Source organism: Rattus rattus, chromosome 16 (genome assembly GCF_011064425.1).
Source record: "Rattus rattus isolate New Zealand chromosome 16, Rrattus_CSIRO_v1, whole genome shotgun sequence".
Classification (NCBI taxonomy): domain Eukaryota; kingdom Metazoa; phylum Chordata; class Mammalia; order Rodentia; family Muridae; genus Rattus; species Rattus rattus.
In genome coordinates, this window is record NC_046169.1 from 36,628,215 (window position 1) to 36,647,559 (window position 19,345).

A 19,345-nucleotide genomic window follows, 5' to 3' on the forward strand; every position below is an offset into this window, starting at 1 on the left:
ACCCACCTACCCACCCACTCATCCACCCATCTATCCACCCACCTACCCACCCACTCATCCACCCATCCACCCACTCATTTACCTGCCTACCCACTCACCCACCCACCCACCCACCCACCTACCCACCCACTCATCTATCCACCTACCCACCCACTCATCCACCCATCTATCCACCCACCTACCCACCCACTCATCCATCCACCTACCCACCCATCCATTCTCCTACTCTTACTCCATTCCCACCATTGGCCGTGAGTGTATTAGTTTTAGGGACACAGTGATGGGTGAGATGGACTTACCCCTGCTTATCCTGGTGCACAGTATTTAGGGGAAGGGACATAAATCGCTGCCACTGTGCTAGAATGTAACTACACATAAACACAGTGTGCTAAGAAGTAAAGGGTCGAATGGTAAAGCTGTTTTATGGAAGTAACACTTGGGCTGAGCCCACAGGATCAGCAAGGGCTGCAGGGTTGGAGGTTTGGTGTGGAGGAATGGCCAGCAAGGCTGAAGGAGGAAACAACGGGACTCCACTTCAACTTGACCGCTCTGCCTCACCACCTGGGAATACAGCCTAGCCTTCTGCAGCCGACTTCCGCAACGACCTCGTCTCATACGTGATATAAGCGTGCTCTACAGCAGACTGAAGCGCTCACACTTTCTGAACCTGCTCTAGGTGGATGACTGACTACTCACGAAGTACACGGCTCCAAAGCTGCCATGTCCGATTTCATGCAGGTCGATAAAGAGCTCTTCGGGGTCCTCCTTGAAGAACAGCTCGGCAATCTCGGGGTCCTTCAGCACTCCTTTACGCATGGTGGCCAGTGTGGCAGCAGGCACGCTGCTGTTTGACGACCCAGTCCCTCTGTCTCTCTCATTGACTACAATTTTTATTCTTATAGACCTTCAGTCCCTGTAGAGAGATGAGATTTGCCACTCAGTTCTTTGCAACACATTGTTTTGATGATAATACAAACACAAACCAATATTTAAAAGGATTTCTGTAACAAGATGGCTTGGCAGTAAAAGAGGCTTGCTACCAAGGCTGATGACCTGAGTTTCCATCAACAGAACCCACAAAGGCAGGCGATAACCAGCTCCTGCGAGCCCTCTGACCCGTGTGCACTGTCATGCATAAACCCACCTGAACCAACCAGATAAAAAGTAACAAAGAAAATTCTTATCTTCCAACCCAACACAGTAAAATGACCAGAAACCCAAACTTAAAAATTGGCACAGGACTTAAATAAATCTTTCTTTATGAAAACGAAGACACAGAAATGACTATGAAAATGTTTTGAAGCTTGACATCTTCATCATCAGAAACAAAACCGAAACCACTTCATGTTCACTAGGACAGCTACGAAGACAGACACGCACTGGGAGATGGGGAGAGGAGGGGGAGAGCTCTCTGAGCCTGCGGGTAGAAATGTGGAACGGCTCAGATGGCTTGGGAACGAGGGTTCATTAACAGACAGATAGACAAACAGACCATCAAAGCCATCACCATCACCAAAAAATATCCACCAAAACTCAGAACCTGAAGTTAGCATTGTCTCAGGAATTCATACCATGGGACAAGAGGGATGGTTCAGAGGTTAAGAACTTAGGTTGCTCTTCCAAAGGGCAGGAGTTCTCTTCCCAGCACCCCTGTCACAGGGCTCACAACCACTCCAGCTCTAGGGGATCCTATATTTGGCTTTTTTAAGCACGTGCACACACACGCACACACGCAGACACACATACAGACACACATACACACACACACACCTAAAAGAAAAAAAGATAATACTGTTAGTCAGGTACATACCCAGAAGAAAGGGAAAGACACACAGAGTCTGTGTAAAACGCACAGAGGTTTCTGTGTGACATCATCCCTAATTGTCGGATGCAGATATAACCCATGCCTGGTAACTGGTGAGTAGAGAAAATGTGGTCTACGCACACAATGGAATACAACAGCCATAGAGGGGAAGAAAAGGCCGGGCGTGCTGGTGTGTGCCCGTAGTCCCAGCATGTGCTTCGTGGAAGTTGGTGAACTGTGAGCTCAGTCACCCTTGGTTATACAGTGAGGTTGAGGGCAGTGTGAGCTTCACAAAACTCTGTCTCAAAAAGAAAAAAAAAGGAATAAAGTATCGGTCTACACTCCAGTGTGAGTGGATCTTGTAACCGCCTATGCTCCAGTGAGTGGATCTTATGACAGAAAGTTCTGGGTCTGGCTGGCTGGCATGTGATGTTTTCTTGCAACCAGGAGCTCACGTGACTGGACAATTAACCAGAGACCACACCACACATACCCACTCTGAATAGTCCAAGCTCCCAGGAGTTAGCAGGATGCCCTTTGACTCGTTTGTGCATTGACCTACCAGTTGGTACATGAATTCATTGTGTTGATTTTATTCTTTCCCTTAATTTTTGAAAAATACTAGGATGTTGTTTTTCCTCTTTTTTAAAAGTTTTAAATAGTCTCTGCTGTGTGTGTACGCGCATGCACACAGACACACACACACACACACACACACACTTATACACACTTACTTGTGTTTGAGCTAATTATAGTACAGACTGTGTTTCCTTCCTGACCCCCTAGCTAACCAGGTTACACATTTAGCAATTAGTCAATAAATATAATTTTCTTCAAAATATGATATTCTAGAATGTTAAAAAGTCATCAGCTAAAGAAACAAAAGTGACAGGTTTGGTAGATGTATTTCCTCTTGTCACGTGATGGCCTTGGGTGACAGAGCGAGTAGCTTCATGCACCCAATTTCCTTGAGTCATTAGCATATGTAGGTGACCACCTAGTCATCCAGCCACTGGCTAGCCTCATCCCTTCATTTATTAAGTGTGTAGGGCATGCTCAGGATTGCCACGGCACTGTATTAGGATCAGAACCTGTGTGCTCCTCTGTCTTTATCAGGACTTTCTGTCAAATGGATCAATGGACCCCAAAAGAAAAGAGTTCAGACCGTTGTTACAAATGGAAGGGAAATGTCTCTCAACATAAGGGTATAGAAGACTGATCTGGCCTATTTTTTTTTTTAAACTTACAAATCAAAAGCCATGCCTTCTTAGGGAAAATAAATGTAGTTCATTTAATATGGATGTGTGGGAGAGTGGGGAGTACAAACAACGAAGCCGGTCTCAAGCCAAGGAAAACCACAAAAAGCCTTTGAAACAACGTTAAGAAGTCTGGCCTTTTTGCCACGCAGAACAGGGTGCCACCGAAGGCGCAACACAGGAGGCGGGGTCTGCCCGTCTACACCGCACCTGCCGTCCTGGGCAGCTGTCCTGCTGATCTGCAGATACTGACGAGAGTAGAAAGGCCACAGTCAATACTGTCGGGAAAGTGTCTTAAATGGAGGCAGCCGTCAGCGGGGCAGCTGGGGGCACAGAGGGCGGCCCACTGTGGGTCTCACTTGTTCCGAGGACAGAGGGAGTCCTAGAGTAAACCAGGGAGACCACGCATGACGGGGAGGACAGGAGACTCCCTCTCGGAAAAACGAAGCTCTAGTACTGAACGTCAATTGCTGAAGTGCATTTTGAATTTCTGAATACTCTGGCTTCAGTTAGGAGTGAGCTAACTTACTAACAATCATTTTATTTTATTTTATTTTATTTTTTTGAGAAAACAGAGATTAGTCTGTCATATCATAGACCAAAATGATTATTTAAAGAAATAGATGTTTAAATGTTCAAAAAAAAAGGAAAGAGATGTTTAAATGTTAGAGAGAGAGAGAGAGAGAGAGAGAGAGAGAGAGGAGAAAGAGAGATCCTAAAAAATCCTCCCAAAATAAATGACGAGTGAACATTTAATTACTAAGCACCACGGCAGAGCAGACGCCGTGCGCTAAATCAATAAGCTTGACTACCCATAATTAATAAGCTCAAAAATAGAACGAGGAGATTTCTGGTTCTAGCCAAGATGGAGAAACGGGCACTTGATCTGTTTATTTTCTGTCATCGAAACAATCAAAGCATCAGACGACACACCGTAGGACGGCACTGAAGGCGGTGGCTGGCAGGCGAAGACCCCGGCATAGGAGGGGCCCCGGGGTCCGCCCAGGGATGGGCACAGGGCGGTGCAGGTGGGGGAGGGTGGACCCTGAGATAGGGAGCGAGAACCGTTAAGAGTCTGAGTGACTCTGGTGGCTAAGAGTTCCGGGCACAGCTGGAACAGAGAGGAGCTGTCCAAAGGGTTTGGGGATCCACAACAGCTTCTCCTCAAGTCCCTACTGTATCCTGGCAGTGAGGAAGCCATGTCAGCCCAGGACAGGGCCACCTGAGTTGACTCACTCTAGCCCAAGCTGGCCTTGAACTTGAGACAGTGCAAGGGCAGTAAACACGTGACTGGAGCCCACGTGTCTAAAGTCTGAGGGAGTAAGGAGCACGTAAGGAACTCGGAGGTGGACAGGCTGTAAGAGACTCAAACTCAGCCTGCGTCGGCAAAGAACAACACAGTGTCTGGGGTGAAAACATGTTGTATGGGATGTGATGTGGAAAAAATATTAGTGAGTGTTTTTGAATGAATATATGAAAGTCAAATAGAAAATAGAAGAAAGATGAATGGAAGGAAGGAGGGAAGGAAGGAAGGAGGGAAGGAAGGAAGGAAAGAAGGAAGAAAGCAAACACAGCTGAGTGTCACTCAGTCAGGGACACCTTCGAGCAGCCTGTGTATGACTAGCAGGCATGTGTAAAGGAGAAATAGGATATGTTAAGACAGATCCAGAGAGGCAACCCCCATACATATACATATAGAAATAAATATTAAAAACAAATTATGATAAAGTCAGAAAGGTAGAGTGATGGCTGATCCCTACTGTCAATGTGATAGGTTCCAGAATCGCCTGGGAGATGGGGCGCTGAGGCATTCCTGTAGGGATTATCATTAATCAAAGCGTGAGGACCTGCCCACTGTGGGCAGAACCATTCCCTAGGCTGGATGTGAGCTAAGCACGAGCACTCATTCATCCCTGGTTCTTGACTTTCCTGCCCCCTACAGGCGGCAGCCTTGAAGTGTGGCCAGAATGGGTTGGGTCTACTGGAGTTGCCTTTTGTCAGGATTTTTTATCACAGCAACAGAGGAGCGAGACAAACAGTCCAGGGACAATGGAGATATTCTTTGTAAAGGAAGCAGGACAAGGGAGACAGAAGACCCAGCAGACTCCTGGTCATAAATATTATAATCGCGAAGACGATAGAACGCCTTTCTTAAAGTGCCAAAAGAAAGAAAGAAAGAAAGAAAGAAAGAAAGAAAGAAAGAAAGAAAGAAAACCAAACTCAAAACTCTACAGCCAATGAAAATACCTTGAAGAGGGAAGGCAGGTGCATTCCAAGCTGAGGGAATGCGTGGCCTCGCTGCTCAGACTGAGGGGATGCTGACGAGAGTCCCTCGGGGGAACCACGAGAGAGAGGTGCAGGCCTGTGCAAAGGATCGAAGGGAGCGAACGTGGGAGCTGGGCAGTGAGATTCGTGAGGTTCCCACTGTGTAAATGTGTTTAGTGGACAGTCGACCATTCACACCAACCTCGCAAGGCAGCGGGAGGTGACAGCTCAACGGTTGGAGGAGGAGAAACTGGAGTGTGTTATGGCTGGGCTGAGAGGGTATTCCAAGTCAGACCTGCGTGCTACGTGCTTCAAACAGGAAGACAGATGCTGAGCGTCAAGGAACATGAGGACATCAGCCTGCTCCAGAGTGAACAGAACTCACTGTTACCATGAGCACACTTTAAAGCAGGTTACTACTGACAGGGAGGGCACTGATGATATTGATAATGTACGGTATGGATCCAATGGAGAACATGATGATACCAAGTGTCGTGTTCCTCTGAGCAGGGCCTTATAATATGTCATTAAACGCTAACTTAATGGGGGTGTATAGGTTAAGATGCCTTGTTTAAATGTTTCAATCTGTCAAAGAATAAATATACTCTATTAAAGTAAGTTTTAAAAGACAATTATGGGGCTGGAGAGATGGCTCGGTGGTTAAAAGCACTGGCTGCTCTTCCAGAGGACCTCTGTTCAGTTTCCCGAACCCACATGACGACTTACACCCATTCGTGACTCCAGTTCCAGGGGGATCTGATGCCCTTCCCTGACCTCTGTGAGTACCAGGCACAGATATGGCACCCAGGTACACAAGCAGGCAAAACACCCAAACACATTAAAAAAAAAATCTTGGAAAAATAATCCGTGGGTTGAAGAGCAAATGAAGAGAGGCAAAACAACCCACTTTGAGTGGATTAAAAATGTGAGCAACTGGGTGGGGAGGGGCGGGGCATGGGAGGGGCGGGGCAGGGGGAGTGGCCTGTGACCTGAGTGCCAAGCTCCGGAAAGGAGGTGGCGTACACGCCAGGTGGGGGTGAGGCATTGTGAGTTTGACACCAGCCTGGGCTACAGTGAGGACTCTGACCCAAAAGAAAAGCAATCAATGTAAAGGGGAAAGCAAAGGCAGGCAGGATGCATCGAAACCACATCACTCTGCCTGACTTACAGGGAAATACAAGGCAGGGATAATAAGGAGAGCGCTTAGGTCACTGACCTCAGCTTGCACTGTGTGTTTATCTCCTTAAAAAGTCCCTTTTTTTTTTTTTTTTTTTTTTTTTGTAAATGAGCAGAGGAAATAATGAAGATTAAAAGAGAAACACCAAGCTCCTAAAAGCAATGTTCAACATCCTTTCTTAGTTATCAGGGAAATGCAAATCAAAACAACCCTGAGATTCCACCTCACGCCAGTCAGAATGGCTAAGATCAAAAACTCAGGTGACAGCAGATGCTGGCAAGGATGTGGAGAAAGAGGAACACTCCTCCATTGTTGGTGGGATTGCAAGCTGGTACAACCACTCTGGAAATCAGTCTGGAGGTTCCTCAGAAATTTGGACATTGCACTACCTGAGGACCCAGATATACCTCTCCTGGGCATATACCCAAAAGATGCTTCAACATATAACAAAGACACATGCTCCACTATGTTCATAGCAGCCTTATTTATTATAGCCAGAAGCTGGAAAGAACCCAGATGTCCCTCAACAGAGGAATGGATACAGAAAATGTGGTACATCTACACAATGGAGTACTACTCATCTATCAAAACAATGACTTCATGAAATTCATAGGCAAATGGATGGAACTAGAAAATATCATCCTGAGGGAGGTAACCCAGTCACAAAAAAAAACACTCATGGTATGCACTTACTGATAAGTGGATGTTAGCCCAAAGGCTTGGAATATCCAAGATACAATTTACAAATCACATGAAACTCAAGAAGAAGGAAGACCAAAGTGTGGATGTTTCATTCTTTCTTAGAAGGGGGAACAAAAATACTCACAGGAGGAAATATGGAGACAAAGTGTGGAGCAGAGACTGAAAGACCGTCCAGAGACTGCCCCACTGGGGATGCATCCCATATACACACAGCCACCAAACCCAGATAATATTGTGGGTGCCAAGAAGTGCTTGCTGACAGGAGCCTCATATAGCTGTCTCCTGAGAGGCTCTGCCAGAGCATGACAGATACAGAGGTGGATGCTTGCAGCCAACCACTGAATTGAGAACAGGGTCCCCAGTGGAGGAGTTAGAGAAAGGACTGAAGTAGCTGAAGGGGTTTGCAACCCCATAAGAAGAATACAGTATCAACCAACCAGACACCCCTCCCCACCCAGAGCTCCCAGGGATGAAGCCACCATCCCAAGAGAACACAGGGATGGACCTATGGCTCCAGCCGCATATGTAGCAGAGGATGGCTTGTCAGGCATCAATGGGAGGAGAGGCCCTTGGTCCTGTCAAGGTTCCATGTCCCAGGGTAGGGGAATGTCAGGGTGGGGAGGCGAGAGGGAGTGGGTGGGTGGGTGAGGGAGCACCCTCATAGAAATGGGATAGGGGTGGGGGTGGGATAGTGGGTTTCTGGAGGGATAACCAGGAAAAGGGATAACATTTAAAGTGTAGGTTAAAAATGCAATTAAAAACATTATGTCACTAGAAAAAGGAAATAAAACAAGAGAAACATCACTGAAATAAAAAAGATAGAAAAAATGAAAAATAACCATGACAGTGAAGGTTTTTTTAGTGAAAGAACAGATTTTATCAATCTCAATCCAACTGATTTGTTAATTAAAAAAAAAAAGACAGAAGAAACACACAGCTAATCAGGAAGGAGAGAGAGGACACCTGCACAACTTTGCTGGCACCCGGGTAGCCAGGAACAACGTTGTACGAAGAAAGGACTTGGAAGAAATGGTTGACTACTTCAGAAGACACAGATCATCGCTGTTTGGCCAAGAAAGAAATTATCTGAATATGACAGTGACATAACTGAAATCTGGGCTGGTGCGATGGCTCAGTGTACACGGGTGCTTGCCATTAGATGTGAGGTCAATCCCTCCAAGTCACATGGTGGAAGAGAAACAAGTCAGGAAGTTGACCTCTGACCTCCCACATATGCCCTGAGGCATGCTGGTGCCCTCTGACCTCCGCACATGCCCTGAGGCATGCTGGTGCAGAAACACACATAGAATAAATAAATATAACAGCATATTTTAAAAACTGAAATATAAGATTTTCCTCACAAATAAACACCTGGCCTTTACCAGCAACTCCAGCCCATAAATGAGGGAGAAACCAATCCAGTCTACATTACTGCCCCAGCAAAGAGTAAAAGTGTCATCACCCAAAACAGAAATGAAGGCTGCACTGCCCTCAGGTCAGAGACAAAGGTGCGGTCCCCAGAAAGTGGAATGTACACTGGACGTCATCCAAATTGGACATGTCTGCTGTTCTGAAGACAGCATGCAGGGACAGGCAACACCGCATAAAAACCTGCGCAAAAACATACCTCACCTGTGAAACAAAATCATAAAGACCTCTCAAAACCCACTAGCAATTCAATTTTTATTTTTTATTTTGTTTTATGTGCATGGGTGCTTTGCCTGTATGTGTGTCTGTGTACCATGGTCACACATGGTGCCTGAAGAGGCCAGAAGAGGGCGTTGGATCCCCGGGAGCTAGAGTTACAGGTGGTTGTGAGCAAGCATGTGGCCGCTGGGACCTGAACCCAGGTCTTCTGCAAGGGCAGCCAGCGCTCTTAACTTTTGAAGCATCTCTCCAGCCCCTGCAGTTCATTTAAAAAAAAAAATGGGTGAAGGATTTGAGTGAGCCTCTTACCAAGGAAGACGTCTAAGTGGCCAATGAGAGAAGTTTAGCAGTAACTCCTCAGAGACTCACAACCTGACCCATGAGATGCTGCCTCACACTCACTGAAGCGGCTAACACGGAAAACCTCATCAGACCAGGCATAATGAGGATGGAGCAGCTGGGGCCTAGAGACGATGCAGGGTGTGTGTGTGTGTGTGTGTGAGTGTGTGTGAGTGTGTATGAGTGTGTGCATATGTATGTGTGTCTGTGTGTGTGAGTGTGTGCATGTGTAAATGTGTGTGTATGTAAGTGTGTGTGAATGTGTGTGTATGTGTGAGCGTGCATGTGTGAGTGTGTGTGTATGAGTGTGTGAGTGAGTGTGTGAGTGTGCATGTGTAAGTGTGCGTGTGAGTGTGTGCATGAGTATGTGTATGTATGTGATTGTGTGTGCGTATGTGTGAGTGTGTATGAGTGTGTGCATATGTATGTGTGTCTATGTGTGTGTGAGTGTGTGCATGTGTAAATGTGTGTGTCTGTGTGTGTGCATGTGTGAATGTGTGTGTATGTAAGTGTGTGTGTGTGAATGTGTATGTCTGTGTGTGTGAGTGTGTGCATGTGTGAGTGTGCATGTGTGAGTGTGTGTGTATGAGTGTATGTGTGTATGAGTGTATGTGTGAGTGTGTGTCTGTATGTGAGTGTGTGTGTGTGAGTGCATGCATGAGTATGTGTATGTATGTGATTGTGAGTGTGTGCGTATGTGTGTGAGTGTGTGTGTGTGTGTTATAAAATGGTATGTGCTTTAGGAAAAATACTTCGATAGTTTCTTAAAAACCCAAACCTTCCATAGGGTGTAGACATTCTTCTACAGACGACTAATCCACGCAGAGCCCTGTACGCCAGCCGTCTCAGCAGCCTTGCTTTATAGCAATCTACATGCCCGTCAGTGCCGGCTGCGTGGACAGTGGGTATGTGTGACAAGGACCAGGAAGGAGGGCTCTGGGCAGCAGAGGGGCTGTCGTCATCTGGACACAGAGGTCACAGAGGACAGGAAATGTATGTGACTTCACAAGTAATCAGAGAATTAGAAATTAAAGAGACAAGACATCTTAACTTCATTCACCACATTGGCTGAATAATAAAAAAATTATGTATTTTACTATAAAATATGGGCTTCTGGCAAAGCTCTCTAGGGGTTCATACAAAGGTTTTCCTTAAAAAATTAAAATTATTTTTATTTTATGAGTGTGTGTGTGTGGGGGGTGAAGAACGGGTGTGCACTGGCGTGTGGGTATGGATATGCACAAGCCACAGAGCACGTGTAGAAGTCAGAGGACCACTGTGGGTATAGTTCCTTGCCTTCTACCTCATTTGAGGATGGGTCTCTCTGTTGTTTACCCACCCACTTTTGGGAACTGGCCTGCCTCGCCTCACACACTGCACCGCATTCTCTCTTGGTTTTGGCATAAGATGTGCTGAGTCAGCAGGTGGAGCACGCACAGGCATGCAGTGGAGACAGAAGTCATGGCTCCTTGACCGACAGGCAGGGCTCTCTTTGCCACTTGTGTTGTATCTGAAGTACGATCTGGATCTCAGATAATGTTTAATGTCCTTCTTTTATATATCTGCCCTGGGGCAAAGGCTCATGGGCTGCTGCTACGGGGCACAGGGGAGCCTGGGAGGGGCGGAGCCCCTCGGGAGGCCTCTGGGTCAATGGTTCATGCTCCAATGAGCATTGCAGAGCTTCAGCTCTCTCTCATTTTTCTCTTGCTCCTTGGGGACGGAGGGAACAGTTTGGCTTGGCCACACACTCCTGCCTCATCAAAAGAGTCACATATCGTGGACTGAGATCCCCAAACTGTGAGTCAAACAGACCTTTTCTCCATATGAGTTTACTATTTGAGATATTTCAATACAGACATAAACTTTAATATAGAAACCAGCTACAAAATTCATAACCTGAAATCTAACTACAATAAAAATGGGGCAGTCTCTCTGTATGTATAAATGCGTGTGTGTGCATGTGTGTTTTCCTGGAAAAGGAACATCGGCAAGCTATTTCTTGTCGCCAAGTGACTCTGTGGTGATTTCTGACAGAGAATGTGGAGAATCTAAAGAAATTTTGCGTGTGTGTGTGTGTGTGTGTGTGTGTGTGTGTGTGTGTGTGTGTGTGGGCACGTGCTCGGCTACCTATGCACATGTAGAAGCCGGAGGTGAAGCAAAGGTCTTTTCCTCAACTGCTTCTCCATCGTACTTTTGAGACAGTCTCGTGCTGAATCCAGACTCCTCAGTTCGGCGAGGCTGGCTGCCTAGTGAGCCCCAGGGAGCCTCCGTCTATCTCCACAGTGCTGGGTTACAGGTCCACGCTACCACACCCGGCTTTTTATGTTCTGGGGGAATCAAAGTGAGGACTTCATGTTTGTAATGCAAACAATATGTCAACTGAGCCATCTCCTTAGGCCTGAAAACCCCACACTTTTAATAATATAACATTTTAAAACCATTTATTTCATTTTGTAAGTTGTGTATGTGCATGTGTGTCTATGTGAGTTTGTCTGTGTGGGTGCAGTGCCAGTGCAGGCCGGAAGAGGGCACCAAGCCTCCTGCAGTTGGAGTTACGGGCGGTCGGGAGCTGTCCTATGTGAGTGCTGGGACCAGAACTCAGGTCTTCTCCAAGAACAGTGCATGTTCTTAACCTCCCAGCCACCTCTCCATCCCTGTTATGCACTACACTTTCTTACTTATGTGTTTATACACCTGTTATAGTCTTACGGAGTAGTAAAATCTCACACAGAAAGCCCAGAAAACACAACTTGTTCCTGTATTACAGGAGGAAGCTGCGTCAGGGAGCCTTGCACGGTACCTTTGGATGCTTGGCTCAAACCCCACAGCACGGCTCAGGGGCATTGTAGCAGCAGTGTCTCCTCACTTACAGTCCCGGTCTCCCGCACTTAGGACGCGCCTGTGGACAGAGGGTAAGAGCTATAACTACAGGGGGGCAGAGAGGGGAAAGGAGCTCAATGTGGCAGCCCACAGTTGTGGTCCCAGCGACTCTGCAGGGTGGGGCCCAGGAGTAGGAGGCCCGACTGTGCAACCTGATGTGACTTCTATCTCTTGCTAAAGTCAAAGCAACAACTTATGGTGCAGTACTGAATACTGACAAATAATTGAATATTCACAAAATAATATGAGGCATTCATTGTCATGCACGGATGATAAACGTAAGATCCTACATTCACCGTGGGCTTCTGGTATTCCCAGGAGATGAACACGTCTGTAGACTCAGAATCGACGAGGAGGGGGCCACAGGTCTGTAGTCATTCCACGTAACTCAAACTACCCACCAGCTGCTATAAGACATGGCTCAGCCATTAGGAGTGCTTTGCCCTTCCACAGGGCTCCAGAGTGGTTCCTGGCACCCACGCGGTAGCTCAAAGCCATCTCTTACCCCAGCTTCAGGGGTCTCCATGTGCACTGCACACACATAGCATACAGACATGCAAATACACATAAAATAAGAGGAAATAAATCTCAAAGAAAGGAAAAGGAAAGAAAAAAACATGACAAATAAATAAACCTGAGAAGAGAAGAACAAGAAACCCTATGCTCCGTGTGTGACGCTAACCGGGCAGCATATGGTGATCAATGTCACCGACTCTCAGTGACCTCAGTTCCTTCTCCCACAGTTGTGAGATACACTGTTCCAAGCTCCTCCTTTTCCAGGCTCGCCGTAACCAATCTCCCACATTTCCATGTTAACTATTAGTTTTAAATTATTAAAGCAGTAATACATGACTGTGAGACCAATGTAGATACAGATTAGAGACTTTTTAAAAAAAATTCCCAACTCAGGGGATGGAGAGATCGTCGCCTTAGTACATGCATTAAAAACAAAAAACAAAACAAACAAACAAAAAACCAAAATAAATCTGGATGTGATGGTAGGTTTTTACTGCTATTGCTGAGGAAGAGGTGGAGGCAGGTGGATGCCTGGGAGTTGCTGGCCAGCCAGCCTAGTTGAACTGGTGAGCCCTCAGTCAGTGAGGGACTCAATAACAAGGTTGTCAGCAGTGTGGAATGACACCCACGGTTGCCCTCTGGCCTCCACACGCATCCCGATCTGCCACAAAGACTTACACACAGCATTCATAACTCCTGGTAGCAACTGGCTTTCCTTTCTCAATGGCCACATTTGCTTTTTCATGCCTGGACTGTTGATATGTGGCCGACACCAGCATACAATCTCATCTTCAAACTCTTTTCTAGGCCATCTCAATCGCACTGTCCTCAGAGACTGCCTACCGACCGCTCAGGGTCCGTCTCAGAGGACGGACCCAGTCACTCACAATAAGCTCTCCATCACCGGAGACCGAGGCTTTACAGTGCTTGGTTCTGGGGGTCCGAATTCATGTCCTCATACTTGTGTGAGAAACGCTTTACCCACTGAGCCATCTCCCCAGCCTTGGAGTATGGTTTTGTTTTATTGACATGGGGGGCAGGTCTCACTGTGTAGCCCTAACTGGCCTGGAGCTCCCTATGCAGATCAGGCTGGCTTCAAACTAGCAGAGATCTGTCTGTCTCTGTATCCTGAGTGCTAAGATTAAAGTTGTGAACCACCATGGCTGGCCCGGGGCCTTGCAGGAATTAAAGTAAACAACTAGAAGCAATGTCTCAACTTCCTCCCTGAGACATCCCAAGTTTCCTCTTGAGCCTGCACTCAGTTATTCACGATTCCCATTCTGATAACACTCTGATTCTGTTTTTGGTTGTTTTTTGAGATGCAGTTTCTCTGTGTAGCCTTCAGTGACCCGGAACTCTCTGTGTAGAACAGGCTGACCTCAAACTTATAGATCCTCCTGCCTCTGCCTCTTGAGAGCTGCTGAGATTCAAGGCCTGGGTCAGCACTGCCCGGCTATTCCCTCTGACCCTTTCTGTGGCTTGTTCTACATTAGCTAGTGCCTGCCTGCTTCGGTACCAGATTTCACTTAGTCACTGAACCATCGGGAACTCCATGGCTACGATACCCTCCTACTAATCTGGTCTGATGACAGCCGCTAGGAACTAAGATATTCCCAAAGGCATTGTGTGCAAGCTAGTGAATGAACTAATGTGAGTGTGTGCACATGTGTGTGCACATGCATGCAAAGGTCAGAAGTCATTGTCAGGTCTCAATCACTTCCCATCTATGTATGTATGTATGTATGTATGTATGTATGTATGTATGTATGTATGTATGTACGTACATATGTAAATATGCATCGGTCTATTTATCTATGTGTATATATATGTATGTATCTATGTAACTGTATGTATGTGTCTATCATCTATCTCTATCTCCCTATCTATCTCCCTATCTCCCTATCTATCTATCTATCATTTATCTCTCATCTATTTATCATCTATCTATCTATCTATCTATCTATCTATCTATCTATCTATCTATCTATCTATCTATCTATCTCCCTATCTATCATCTATCTCTCTATCATCTATCTCTCTATCTATCATCTATCTAATCTACCTACCTACCTACCTACCTACCTACCTACCTACCTATCTGTTGAGACAGGGTTTCTCACTGACCCTGGGGCTCAAGGATGAGGCATGGCCGGCCGGCCAGTGAACTCCATGGATCCTCTGTCTTCCTCCCAGTACAATGGGGTTACACGCACACACTACCACTCCTGGCCTTTTCTGTAGGTACACACGTGCCCTTTACTGACTGAGCCACCTCCCTAGACCCAGTCTATAATTTTAACTCTTTGCTTCAGCTCTAAATAAACAGATAAACACAGTCTGGAGTATCCAGCATGTCCCCGGAGTGAGGCACACGTTTGAGTCCATTTCTTAGTTGAATTGTGTCCCCAAGTTCTCACTTTAAACAACTGCTGTATTGAACTGTAACTCCCATATCTAATCTGCTTCCATAACTGGGAAGCTCAGTGGGTTTCAGTGTTTTCCCGGGTGATGTGCACCCACCGCAATACAGTCCTTCGATCACTTTCACAGCAGGAGAAACTTGCGGCCTTTGCCCTCTCGCCCTCCACCCTGGGCAAACACACTACCTAGCTTTTGTCTCCTTCCATTTCCTGATTCTGACAGTTCTCGAGAACAGCCTCATAAAACATGTGTCATACAACATGTGTTCTTTCGGGGCTGGTTCCTTTCATGTGGTATAGGCCAGCATGTAGCATGAATTGGTATCTCCTGTCTGGGACAATAACATTCCATTATGAGAGCATACCACGGGTTGCCTGCAAACGGCTTAGCTGACTGACATGTGGGGGCGCGTCTACCTGTCAGCTGCTGTAAATAATGCAGTCATAGGTGCCCACATTTCTGAGTGGATGTCTGCTTTTGTTTCTTTGGAGGAGGTAAACTAGCTGGGCTCTCTGGAGCATGTACCCAGGGCTAGACTAGCTGGGCTCTCTGGCCTCGGTAAACAGCCATCCAGGAAGCCCTGTGTCAGTCTCCTCTCGTCCAACCAAGCACGAGAATTCAGACCCACCCTCCTCTCCAAACACAACTGGGGATATCTCACCCTGAGAGGATTTCACTCTGAGCATTTGCCAAAGTGACGTGCATAAAATTGTCTTCCCATCTCAGCCTCTGGGACCGTGAATGTCACGTGGACAGCAATGGCTGAGAAATGTGCCAAGAATGTTGCCTTTCAGGTCTTGGGCCCTTGGACCAACCAAACTATTCAGCTAGCTTAGCTCGCGTCAGCGACAGCAACTGGAATAACACCGTTTACTCTTGTCCCTCAGAGATGGAAACCTTCCAACAACGGGGAGAGCCATGGACTTGCTCAGACCTTGTGGAAAAGAAAAGGCAGAGAAGTGGAGGCTAGACTCACCGTCTCTGTGACCCCAGAAATGGAGACTAGACGCACAGGGTCTCTATGACTCCCTTCTTAAAATGAGGGGGATGGCTTCCTGAAGCTCTCTACTGCTTCACCATTTTAATCAGACCACTTCCTGGACAAACCAGGAGCCAGCGAAGCCAAAACCCCACAGTACTTCAGCATCAAGGAAGGGAAGAAGAGCAGAAAGCTTCATGCTGGCAAAGCACCTACCTTCCTTCTCCTCTTCCTCCCTCATCTCCTCCCCCTTCTCCTCTTCCTCTTCCTCCTTCCCCTCCCCTCCCCTCCTTTGTTCCTTGGACATTCTGAGTCTCAGGAACTTAACTGTTACCGCAAACCTGCAGAGAGGTATTTTCCCCAAACTAAACTCCAAAATTCCTCATTTCCCAGCCCAGAGAGCTTCCCCCGAGCCACATGCCCAGGTCAAACCTCCATGCAACTCAAGTTGCTATGTTTTGGAGGGCAACCCAGAAAATTTTAGTGTCCCATGAGATTGGGTTCCTGTGTCCTGTGGCCTCCCAAGGATCTCCTAACATTTGGTATATACTTGTACTCGGTACTTCAGCCCACAGAGTGGAGATATTGGGGGGCACCTTTAAGAAAAGAGTAGAGGGCCAGAGAGGTGGCTCAATGGTTAAGGGCAGGTACTACTCCCGCAGAGGACCTGGGTTTGGTTTTCAGCGCCCATGTCAGGTGGTTTGCAACTGGCTCTAACTCTAGCTCCAAGGATCACATGGCTTCCACATATACACATTCAATGCAGATACATAAACAATTTAATAATTAAATAATGCACCCTTATAAATAATTTAAAATAAACATTTTAAAAAGAACATAAAATTCTCACACAAATGTATGCCAAGAGGGCTTGGGGTTGGGCAGCCAAAGCACTTGCCAAGTGCATACAAGGTCCTGGGATCCTCATTAACACAGCGTAAGGGAAAACGTGGGGATGTGGCTAGAGGACCCTGAGGGAGACCAGCAACTCGGGGTCCATATTGAAGCTGTCTCTTAAAAATAGCTGTTACTCACTGCTTGCTCTGGTGGGCCAGGGCTTTAGAAGACTGGAGGCCTGGGTGCCAGACGGAGGGTCAGGCATCCGAGGGAGGGTGGGGCATCAGGGGGCAGAATGGGGCATCAGAGGCCGGGCTGGGGTCTCAGAGGCTGGGCTGGGGCCTCAGAGGCTGGGCTGGGGCCTCAGAGGCTGGGCTGAGTCATTTGTTAATTATTGGACAGCAGTAAAACCTGAAGTCCAAATAGGAGTCAGGGCTCTTTCGATGTTGGAGTTAGTGCAGTGTGGGTTGCCACGCCCCCGTGCTGACCGCTAACCTACACGCAGACCTGACAAGCATTGTCAGCTAAGAATGGTGCTGAAAAGTTGGTCTGCTGGCTGCTGCCCCTGGCTGCTGCCCCTGGCTGCTGCCCCTGGCTGCTGCCTGGCTGCTGCCCCTGGCTGCTGCCCCTGCCTGCTGCCCCTGCCTGCTGCCCCTGCCTGCTGCCCCTGTCCGCACCACTCGCTGTGGCCTGAGGTAGGAGGGCTGCTTTTATGGCGCTTACATTTAGACAAAGAAGCTGGGCAACAGTTAGCTTTTACACGGCCAAGATCCGATAGCCCAGGGCGCTTATGTGTCACAGCGTTTGAGGGCTGGGAAGGGACACGGCAGTCACCTGAGCTCTGCCTCACACGTGTGGCAGAAGTGTCTGAGTTTATTGATTTATCATAATAAAGATGACCGTTAGCCTACTCCCGAGTGAACTGACGTTGTTATATGACAGAGTCCTTGCGTCCCGTAAGACTAAGGTCTACATCTGTCTTAAAAGCAGAAGAAAACCAAAACTGTTGGTGGTTCTGAGTGATTTTGCTGGCAGACAGAGGGGAGAAGCCAGGCTCCTTTGAGCTCATAACTTTACATATTTTTTGTTTTGTGTGTATGTCTGTGTATCATGTGTGCGGCGACTGTCCATGGAGATCAGAAGAAGATCAGATCGTGAACTGCCGTGTGGGTGCTGGAACCACTGAGCCATCCCTTCATCCTGGATCCCTCAACTTGGATATTGAGTAACTGTGTACTGTCTGCTATTTTTGATGAAACGCCAGAAACTTGAGATCAATGCCGCATCTAGCTCAGAAAATAAACGCTACTCTACGTGGGTCTTAAATCAAGACCCGGGGGCTGGGGAGATGGGTCAGAGGGGAAGAGGAGCACATGCTGCCCCTGCAAAGGACCTGGGCTTGGTTTTCGGTACCCATGTCAAGGCTGGCACGCCAGTTCTCTGGGATCTGATGCCCTCTTCTGGCCTCTCTGGGCACTGCACTCATGGGCTGCACAGACACATTCACATAAATACAATTTTTTAAAAAAGTAAGACCAGTACAGAAATGGCGCTCTCACCTGGCCTTAGAAATTCCAAATCAGTCTAACAGATTTGATCAAACTATGTGACTTAATGATATTTAACTATCTAGCTATCAAATACATGATATGAACCAAACATAAAAGATAAATGCTTTAAGCGATTGCAAAATACAGTAATAACAATGCACCCAGTGTTCCTCAAACCTGATTAACATTCATCTACATACATTATCACCAATTTTTACAGAACCCCAGTCCTTCTTAAAGCCTGCTTTTGGTCATTGGCTGGAATTATCACAATTCATTCCTTCACTCAGCAGGCCTACTCAATGTCGCCTGTGTGCCCAGCACTGAGTGAGGCTCTCGGCTCTCTATACCCTGAGACAGCCTGTCCTCCGATACCTCAAACACGTGTGCACAGGTGCATGTGTTGGTGGGCAGCTTGCATGCAGGGGGCAGTGCAGGACGTCAGGTGGCCTTTGTCACTCTCTGCACTGGGGCCTCGAGACACAGTCTCACTGGCCAGCAAACTCTCGGGACACTCCTGTCCCCACCACACAATGCTGGGGTGATAGGTACACAGCTTCGACCAGCATTTTATGTGTGTGGTGGGGATTTGAACTCGGTCCACATGCCTGCAGAGCAAGTGCCCCTACCCCTGGGCTGTCTTCCCAGTTCTGATGTCCAATTTCTTGACCTGTGGGCTATGCTGCCAGGATGGGACTATATAGGTCATAGAAAAGTCTATCAACAGTAAAGGGAGGTTTCTGTGCATTCAGTGACCGGAGATTAGTTCAAACTCAAATGCTAACTATGCCGGGTGTCACCCTTACAGTAGGGCGTGACGTCACTGTAGCTGGGCTCCTGAACAGAGAAATGCACACTGGACACTGTGTCTACCGTGGTACTGTGGTGCCATGCAGGGTGACGGACACTTCTGACAACACCTTGGGCTCAGCGTCAAGACAGATGCATGTTACAGACTGCAGTGTCTTTACT

The 19,345-nt window shown here is 47.2% G+C and overlaps 1 protein-coding gene across 1 annotated transcript in view; it reads right to left on the reverse strand.

Annotated features, from left to right (window-relative positions):
* The window catches only part of Taok3 (TAO kinase 3), a 158,915-nt gene that overhangs the window by 78,279 nt on the left and 61,291 nt on the right, over positions 1–19,345 (reverse strand). The window contains exons 3-4 of the mRNA XM_032886277.1: positions 11,991–12,089; positions 697–913 (exon numbers count right to left, since the gene is read on the reverse strand). Coding sequence (XP_032742168.1) covers positions 697–816 — 120 coding nt within the window. The 5' untranslated portion in view covers positions 817–913; positions 11,991–12,089. The remainder of the gene's footprint in view (positions 1–696; positions 914–11,990; positions 12,090–19,345) is intronic.